Here is a 9,997-nt window from a genome sequence, read left to right on the forward strand (position 1 = left end):
AAAAAAAAAAAAAAAATCACACCCCTCAACTCTAATGCTTTTTGTGTACATCAGGCCCATTTAGTGTGGCTTATTAAGATGTTTCCTCCAAACCCAAAAGAAAAATTTTAGTACCTAAGAATTTGCATTTCAGTAAACAACCCAGGAAAGCCTAATACAGATGAGTCGGGCAGTAAAACTTGAGAGATCCTGATCTAGTGAGTAAAAGTGATACCAACAATTAAGAAAAATCCGAGGAGACACCATAGGAGCCCAAAGAGAAGACCTCATCTTCTTCCTTGGCATAGCAAAGGGATTTTGAAGCCTCAGGAGAGATTCCCATGCCAAATGCTATTGCGAATGCGGAACCTGTACATTCGTATAGCACCTTCCCCTGTTGTATATGACACGATCCTGTATCTTTATTTGAAACTGTCCAGGGGGTCCATCTGTTGTTCATTAATAAATAGCACTTCTTTCCATGCTAAAAACTATCCAGGATTGGGTGCTAAATGTTATGGCCATTCCTTGCTTTAGAGTAATTTGAATACAAAGACACTTTGTCTCTTTTGTGGCATACATGCACACGCGCATTTATGTGCTCATGCACACATATACATATATGTATTTTTAGTAGCAGGAAGTTATTGCTGCCAACTCAGAAAGTCTTTAGAATTGCAGAAACACAGGTTGTTTCTTAATGTCACAAGAACATTCAGTAAATACATACTTATAACAACACACACAAATATGTGATTTTACATACGGACATATATATACATATAAAATTATATCATCTAACATGCCACTTTTATACTGTTATTGGTAAGAAGGAATCCATTATTATTAGCTATGTCAATAGAAATCTATAGTAACATGTGAAAAGATAAAGCCTGTCAGTTTGCTGCTACCTTGGAGGTCTGCTGTAATTGATAGATTATGATCAACTTGATAACCATTGAGCTCAAGTATGTTCCATTAATGCCATTTACAAATGTCTTAGAATAGGGAGATTTGCCAGTACTGACTATTGCAGCCATGGTTCTCCATTAAATTAGTCTATTAACACAGATTCTTGAATTGTTTTGATTATTTTGACTTTGCTGAAGCTAAATTACAGTTAAGTAAACAGGAAAAATACCTGTCTTGTGTGTCTGAGGATGTCTTGTATTTCCTTGCTGCAAGTTACATGCACAGTTATTAAATATCCCAGCAAGTAGTGTGGTTCCACACTCACATTTCTAGTGTCGGAGGAATTTAGATCAATGATTTCTGCCTAACAAGTGTCGTTTCAAGATAATTTTCCTACTGCTTGTTTGGATCTGTCCAAACACAGCTGTAAGGTCTTTCTGTCTATATTTGGAGTCAGAGTGACTGATGGCTTATATCCACCATCTGGAAGAGAAAAGTACTGAGTGGGAGAGAAGAGATAGGGATACATGGCCAGGGTCTTAGAGTCTTCTCTACGCTGACTGTATATGCCACTGAGGGAATGAAAAATGTTTGTATGTATGTAGTGTGTGAGTGGGTGTAATGTTTGCAAATGTGTGGGTGCATGTGTACGTGTGTGCTTGTAGAGGCTCAAGGTTGATTCTAAGAGTCTTCCTTAGTAAGTTTCTACCTTATTCAGTGAGGCATGTTCTCTTAAGTAGACTCAGCTTTCTAGAATATAGCTAATCTAGCTTGCTTCAGAGATACGCCCTCTCTGCATTCTGAGTGCCACCATGTCTGCATGCCCATTCAGAATTTCATGGGTTCAAGGTATCCAAACCCTAGTCCTTCTACTTACTTACATAGAAAGTGCTTTACCACTGAGCTGTGTTTCTAGAGCTACATGAAATTTTTGTTAGTTTTATCACATCAAATGCTCCCATTTTAGAGTAGATTATGTATTACCCTCTCTTGAAATAAAGTAATTCCTAAAACACCTCCAAAATATCAATAGGACTGTGGTGGTTTGAGTGAAAATGGTCATCATAGGCTAAGGAGGGAGGGAGTGTCACTATTGGAAGGTTGTGACCCTATCGGAGTAGGTGTGACCTTGTTGGAGGAAGTATGTCACTGGGTGTAGGCATTGGGATTTCAGAAGCCCAAGCTCAGTCCAGTGACTTACTCTTTCTTCCTGCTGCCTGAAGATTCAGATGTAGAACTCTCAGTTACCTCTCCAGTACCATGTCTGCCTGTATGCAGTCATGCTTCCCCCATGATGATAGTGGACTAAACCTCTGAACTGTATGGCAACTTCAATTAAATGTTTTACTCATGAGACTGTGGGACAATGGACCATGCAAGGAAACTTGATATAGTTGAGTGGGTCCAGAGTCCTTGGCACCCAGGTACCCACCTGAGATGGCAGGCAGCTTCCTGCTCCTTACTAGATTCCTGGCCTGGAACATGTGCCACACTTCCCACAAAGGAAACATGACCTGTGGTCACCTAACCCAGAACAGAGTTCTCCATGCTAACCTAGAGGCCCTGAGGGTTTAGGAAATGAGCTTCCCTTCCTGGAAATTCTTTCCTGCAAAAGTTATTTAATATCTTGTCGGTCTACCTTGAGAAGGTAGTTTGCACCCATTTCCCATGATGAGCAATCAATAAACAGTTTAGAACTAAGGACTGTCTCTTTCATCAAGAACCACCCTGGGGAGCATGGAGAAAGACTTCAATACCAAGCCATAGCCTAAGTTTCCTGCAGAAAGCCTCCCTTCATTCCCAGACAACCGCAGTCAAGCTAAGGACTTTTGCTGATGAGCTGAGGCAGAGTTCCCATCTTCTCTGACCCTGGGCTTTTTGCCATCCTCAGCCCTTGGGCCTTTCAGCTCCACTTCCAACTCTTCAAGACCCAGGGTTGCCTAGATATCCAAGGGTTTGGGAGCCCCTGACCTGACCTCATAGTTCCTGACTCCTTGGTGAGGTAACTCAGTGGTGACTGGGTATCCAGAAGCTTGGGAACCTCAGCTTCAGCATCCTACATCTTAGACTGTGATTACCCAGACCCTGAGCAGACTTGGGCCTTCCCTAAAGCCCAGCACCCAGTGGCAGCAGTGCATGGTAAACACAGTCAAATTTTGCTTCTCCAGCAGGTCCTCTGCACCCAAGCAGCAGGGTGGAATACAGTCCCTCAGAGACTCAGTTTTCATCACAAACAATTTTAAACTTTTTCATTCTTATGAGTACCTAGATGGACATTCAAACCTCATGCATGGGTTGGTGTAATTCTGGAAGATAAAGAGCTGCATTATGTATTCCAAGCTGTTTAGCAGACCCGGTACCTCCTCATTAAATAGTAGAAACTTCCCATTGCAATTTAGTGACAACCAAATGTGGCACTCCCATTTTTAACATGTGTTCCAAGGGAGGGTATTAATTCCACAGGACCACAAGTCACTCAAGCCACTCAGGCCACTAATGCACCTAAGACCTCATTCCCATTTATAAAACATTCATTTTTGATTTGACTATTTTACACACTTGTTGCATAAATTTTAGTCATTTTCACACCTGCTTCCCCTTCTCACCCCCTCCTTCACTGGAACTCCTCTTCTAAAAAAGTCTCAGCTTTACTTTCATGTCTCCATTTTGAGTGTTGCTCAATGAGATTGCTAAGGATCGCTTGCCTGAGTGTACATGGTGGTCCCTCTCACTTTTATTCTATGGTGTACCTTTGAGAGACTCTGTTTATTTCTACTTGAAACAGAGAATGATCATGTTGGTTGAGTAAAGAGTATATACATAAATTCAGAAAAAGTACATATGTATATATACATATATATATATATATTCAAGCACACATATTTAAATGAATTCACACATATTATATATGTAATACACATATATATCTCTATCTATCTATCTATCTATCTATCTATCTATCTATCTATCTAATCTATCGTCAGAAACCTGACTTAGTGGTACTGTCACTGATGTGATTTGTAAACTTTGTTCCTTATTCTGCACATTGTTAGCATCTTTAAATACAAATTTTGAAAACAATATGGTTTAAATAGCATTTAAAGCGAGACCTATAGCCTCAAGGGGGACTAAATTCATTAGATTCTAATATTTTCATCCCATCTAGTGAAGGGTTGACACTTCTTTTAAGATTCCTTAAATTTAGATTAGACTCTGAAACAAGTGATCCTGATTTATAAATATACCTTTTTATTTGACAACATTATACATTTTATTTTTTAAATCAAGTGTTGTTTTAAATTGCATGTTTGTTTTAGGTGATACATAATTCCTACAGTCATCCTAATGTATCAAGGACTTCTACTGCTAAAACAGTAATTACTGCAAACATTGCAAAGCACAGTACTGAGGGACAAAAATTTTGTAGAACTGGCTTCTTGCATTGGCATTTTCTTTTGTGTGTGTGATCTTACTTGTATTTTAATTTTACAGCAAATTAAATAACCGTACATAATATTTTAAAAGTGGAAAGTATAATTCTGCCTGTGACAGAAGAAAGATTCTAGAAATATTAATTGTATTGGACTAATGAGAACCACAGAGGATTAAAAAGAAGAACATAATTCTTATTCCCATTGTTTGTTGCATCACTAAGCTCAGTATAACTCTGCAACTATTAGATATATATTTCTTGAATGAATGTCTTTTGAATAAAAGGATGATTATGAAGATTTTCTCAATTTACCAAATCTCTTGAAAGTCAGAGAAAACATTTCTATTTTCACTGTACACGATGAAGCAAGATAAATATAAGTGTCATTTGTATGCAATGATGCACTTTTAAAACGTGGGAGGCAGAGTGATGGAGTGGAAAAAAAATAGATGTTTTCTCTCAGTAGCACTTTGAATGATAACTTGTAGATCTTCTCAAACCTGGAATAGGGATTCTCCTGCTTAATATAGACTTTGGTACATGGTAGGTGTTCAACAGAGGTAGTTCTATACTATTAATTGTGAAGACTTGTTCTATTAGTACCCTAAACTTCTGAGGAAATTTTAAATATTCTTAAGAATCTTTTATTTGTTTTATAAAGATTTCTGAATTTGGAAAGTAGTATAAGTGCGCAGTTTTGATTGTCATGTGATATTATATAAATAATATATAGCAGTGTCGGTGAGAAAATATCCATTCAAAAGAGACAATTCTGATTTTGTAATACAGATCATTGTGTCTGTCCTTAACGTGGGCTAGAACAGACACGGTGAAAAGTGTGTGGTGCATTGACAAGTTTGCCCAATGTGTCAAGTAGTGGGATTTGTTAGAAACCAGCAACAATCACAAAAGGCCACCATCCTCTTGACCCCACCAAGGGGAATCTAGAGCCCAGGTCTTTTCTATGCACAAGTAGCCCAGCCCGGCCGAAGCCACACCCCCAGAATAGTCCTCCAATCGGCTGCGCCGCGCTAGCCCGGCCCTCGAGTACCACGTGACGCAATCCAGCCCGCTTCCGGCGCGTCGCGGGCGGCTGACGTCCCCGGCCGGCGTCGCGTCAGGGCTGGCCGGCGGCGGTGGCGGCGGCGGCGGCGGCGGCGGCGGCGGCGGCGGCGGCGGCGGCAGCGGCGGCAGCGAAGGTGGCTGCGATGGTAGCGGAGCCGGAGTGGGCTTGAGGGCTTCCTCCCGCGTTTCCTCGGGCCGACGCGGCGCCGTGGGCCCGGCTCACTCGGCTCCCGCTCCCTCCCTTGCTGCTGCCCGGGCAGACTCGAACGAGGCCCGCGCTGGCCGCCCTGACGCGCCCCGGCTCGGCCCCGGACGGCCCGGCTGCTGTGCGGAGACGAGGCCGAGTCGGTAAGAGGCGGCGGAGGGGCCTGGAGGCTGCCGGGTCCCCGGGTCGCGCTCGCGCCCGCGTTGCTCTCGGCCGGCGTCCCGCTCCCTGCCATCCGCTGACCCTATTGTCTGCGCGCCGCCGCGCTACCCCCGCTTTCCTTCCCTTGCCGGGCCAGCGGCTGTCAACCTGCAGCTCCCGGGCTCCGGGCCAGCCGCGCCGCGGCCTTTCCTGGTTCCCCTTGACACCCCTGCGAGCCCGCCTCGTCCCCCTCTGCTTAGCTTCGCGGTCTTTCCTTCACCGCTCTCTAGCTCTGTGTGTCTGTCTCTTTCCTCTCACTGTCTTCTCTGCAAACTTCCACCACCCTTACTTAACATCGCACTCTTTTTACCGCTTTCTGGTCTCTTCATTCCTCTTTTTGTTTCATTCTCCCCTTTCTCGCTCCCTGTTCCATAGTTTCACTTTAAGGGTCTGTCCAATAGATTGTCTTTCGTAAAAGTTCCTAATTCTGCCGCCTCCCTCATTCTCCCGTCTCCTCACAAGAGAATGGAAATCGTCCCTGCCTTTTGAGGTGCCTCATTCCTGAGAGTCACAGGGGGATTAGATTTACAGGCTGGAAGTTTGATCTTAGGAAATGTTAGCATAACTGGCAAACTGCCTCTTCGGATTCTATTTCTGTACATTGAAGTAGCAGCCTTGTATGTTGCACACTTACAAAATTTCTATTTAAAATATTTATGTTTGTTGCCATTACACCTAGTGTGTCCTGGCTATGAATCTTAACCTCACTGATGCCATGTCAGGATATTCTATATCCCCTTAGGCACGACCTTGTAAACTTGATCCCCCATATTTTTGTAACAAGCGTTGATGCTATTTCTTTTCTTCCCTTTTCAGATAAAAAAAAAAAAAAAAAAAACCAAACAAACAGGAAGGGACATTTGGAATTCTGTTTGCTGTTAGGTTTTACCTGTTTTAAACAGTGGCTAAAACATTATAAGATTTTTCGTTTGTGTGGGTTTTTTTTTTTTTTTTAAGCTAGAAAGATCCTAGTGAGTAGTAATGTAAGAACATATTTTAAGCATCTCCCTCCAACAAGAGCAGCGTTAGATTCCTGGTTACCAACCCGTTGTATTTTGATGAGACCGCGATTACCAGTTATTATTTTCATCCCACTATTGATACCTTGAGAATATATGCATTCTCTTCAAATACTCGGTAGTCAAAAAGGCTGCACGTGTGCTAGGCAAGCCAGTGTGGCCAAAAGATCATTAAATACTTAATGTAAATGGGCTAGAGTGAAGTAATGACTCCTCTGCAGGGTTTTTTTTTTTTTAATTATTATTTTTTTTAATGAGAAACTTTTTTAAAATTGTCATTATGGGCACAATGTTGAGTTAATAATAGAAACCTTACCCAGAGTCTGGCATAATTTGATTATTAAATGTGAAATTTAAGAACAATCATTTGAAGCCGGGCATGGTGGGGCACACCTTTAATCCCAGCACTCGAAATCCCAGCACTCGGGAGGCAGAGGCAGGCAGATTTCTGAGTTTGAGGCCAGCCTGGCCTACAAAGTGAGTTCCAGGACAGCCAGGGCTACACAGAGAAACCCTGCCTCGAAAAACCAAAAAAAAAAAAAGAAAGAAAGAAAAAGAAAAATCATTTGCAAGTCTTTATGTTAAAATGATGCTATGGTGTGCTGCTGAGATAGTATGCACTAACTACCCTGATCTTCCAGAAAGGTTGGTGAAACTCCTCCCTGACACAGTGCTTGTCTACTGCTGTCTCCACGGGTTGTATGTTTTGACATACTAAATGATTTCTGGAAATTAAGTGGAAGACAATTAAGCTGCTCCCTTCAACACTTTCAGTAAACACAAGTGTCTTCACTTTAAAACTCACAGCGTTTTCAGCCTTCCCTGGGTGGCTCTTTCCTGAGCATTTTTTTTTTTTTTCAGCTAAGGTTTGAGGCATTTTAGCTATTAGTCTTAATAGCTGTCGATTCTCTTTAGCTGTTTTTCCTTTCTGTATTTATCTTTTATAAATGCCCTACCAAAATTGCCTTCATGTTGCATCCTACCTATAAGTTTTGGTGATTGTTCAATTAAAAGTCTGGCAAATATTGTAACGTCCAATGTATTATTTTGAAAATTAGTTAAATTCTGTCCCTTTAAACCATGTTCCATGTGCATCTCATGCATTAGGATCTAACTTTCTTTTTTCCTCTTGAGGTAGTGGAAAGAAAATACTGAAGAATAGGATCTCAAGATGAGTAAAAAGCCCCCAAATCGTCCTGGAATCACTTTTGAGATTGGTGCTCGTTTGGAGGCACTGGACTACTTACAGAAATGGTATGGAAAATAACAGAATATCGACCCAAAGCACAAAATTTGTAGCTTTAATAAGTCACTTGCTATTCTAACCACATGTCAGTCGCATTAGTGTATTCAACCCTGAATACACATACACATTGGGTTTAGGGTTAGCATTTAAATACTTCAGACATTGTACAGTGCTTTAGCTGTTTGAGATTTGAAATTGTTTGTCTAGAGTAAAGGGCAGATAGAGAGGATGTTACCATTGAATAACTAACAGAGTTGCATTGGCAGAAGTCAGGGAAGGCTAATTCACACATTTAGCTTCCTAAAAATTTGTATAAAAACCATGATGTGTTTGTTTTCTTGATGTTTACAAGATAAATATTAATGATGAGGACTTGTACTTTCACAGGGTACATGTCCATCCTTTGCTATCCTACTGAAAACCAAATCACGACCTAACCTCCTCCTCCCTTAAAGAGCAGAACCTCAAGTCATGTTGTAGCTGACTGTTGTCCCAGAAAGGCAGTCCTCTCAGAATGGCACTTTCTCCTCTTCTTCTGGTCATCTGTGGCAGGTTGTCAGTATAAACACCCCATGCATATATATCACTGACATAGTGGTGTAGGAAAGGGTGAGATGCTAGTGTTCTGTCCACGTGGCTAGAGGGGGGAAACAGCATTCAGGGGTCACTGGCTCACAGAGCACTTAGGATAAGGGGATGAGTTGCTCGTTTTGATTAGTGGCTCATCACTCTGCCTTCTAGGCTCTTGTTGTCTTCTTGTTGCCATTCTTGGGCCACTGAGAGGAGCATTTGATAGGTTCTGCCTGGGACCAGTGTTGCCTTTGCTCCCTTCTGACACTCGTTTGTTTTGGAGAAGGGCCTAGCATAACTACTCCAGGACTTTATTCACTACACACTGTGACTTTTTCTCTCACCATAGCTTTATTAAAGCCATAATGAGAGCCAGTAGATTTGCTTCTAATACTTTGCATTCGGTCTACTTACTGAATAGGCAATGGCAGGCAGAAACCTTGTTTATTCATATTATTGACTTGATAATAGCCTTGGGCTTTTATTAACATCTAGCCTTAGACCTTAGTAAGTCTATATCACTAGCTTAATGGCCTCACTTTTGGGTTCTTCTGTACTCACAGAGGTTGAGTACCACAGTTATTTTGCCTCTTTCCCCTAGCTACTCAGTGGGTAGTTCTTTTAAGGAGCCCGTTTCTTACCAGGTTAATATATATATATAGTGTTTTCTTGAACTTGGGATAGTTCTTTTAAGGAGCCCATTTCTTACCAGGTTATATATATAGTGTTTTCTTGAACTTGGGATGCACCTGAAAGATAGGCTTCATCATAGCAAGAGAGATTTAAAAAACAGTGTCTCGATTTTACCAAATGTCAGCAAGGATGTTTTGGTGACAGTGGTGATATACTCCCAACTACAAAATAATGGATTTACACTGTGCAGCAAGAGATGCCACTTTGTTCAGGACTTAGCTTTCTTGGTTGTGGTTAGCCAAGATTGGTTTACTGTGAAAATATACAATTAAATTTTTGTGAGATATGAATATAAAGAACCTTTTTTTGTGTGTGAATCTTTACTGTTTTCTTAAAGTTACTGCTTTTGTGAATAACAAGTTATTTCATATTCATATATTCTCATAGGCTTCTCAGCCAACAAAGTGCCAATGAGCTAGTGTAAAGCTTTAAAGAAGCACATAGTTTATTAGTTCATGCTATAGTTTTTGGGGACACTAATGTAGCTTTAAGTTTTTTCAAAACCTATTTTTAAATGCTTTAACCTCCCTTAGAGCCTATCACCTACTAGGTAAAAAAAAAAAAAAAAAAGATAAGGGGAAAGTGTACCTGTGTAGAAAGATTCTTTGGAACAACTCCTGTTCTTTTTTTTTTTTTTTTTTTTTTTTTTTTTTTTTTTTTTTTTTTTTTTTTTT

General features: G+C 40.9%; 1 protein-coding gene across 13 annotated transcripts in view; it reads left to right on the top strand.

Annotated features, from left to right (window-relative positions):
• Window positions 1-5,499: 5,499 nt before the first annotated feature.
• The window catches only part of Phf20l1 (PHD finger protein 20 like 1), a 70,911-nt gene continuing 66,413 nt past the window's right edge, over window positions 5,500-9,997 (top strand). For 11 of the 13 annotated variants that reach the window (XR_003834993.1, XM_029470076.1, XM_029470078.1 and 8 more), the window contains exons 1-2: window positions 5,500-5,737; window positions 7,949-8,068. Coding sequence is in view for 12 of the 13 variants with exons in the window: in XM_029470076.1 (XP_029325936.1) it covers window positions 7,986-8,068 (83 nt within the window). In the remaining variant the exon portion in view is untranslated. The remainder of the gene's footprint in view (window positions 5,738-7,948; window positions 8,069-9,997) is intronic. The other 2 variants (XM_029470077.1, XM_021183396.2) reach the window with 1 other exon arrangement.

Source organism: Mus caroli, chromosome 15, assembly GCF_900094665.2.
Source record: "Mus caroli chromosome 15, CAROLI_EIJ_v1.1, whole genome shotgun sequence".
Lineage (NCBI taxonomy): Eukaryota > Metazoa > Chordata > Mammalia > Rodentia > Muridae > Mus > Mus caroli.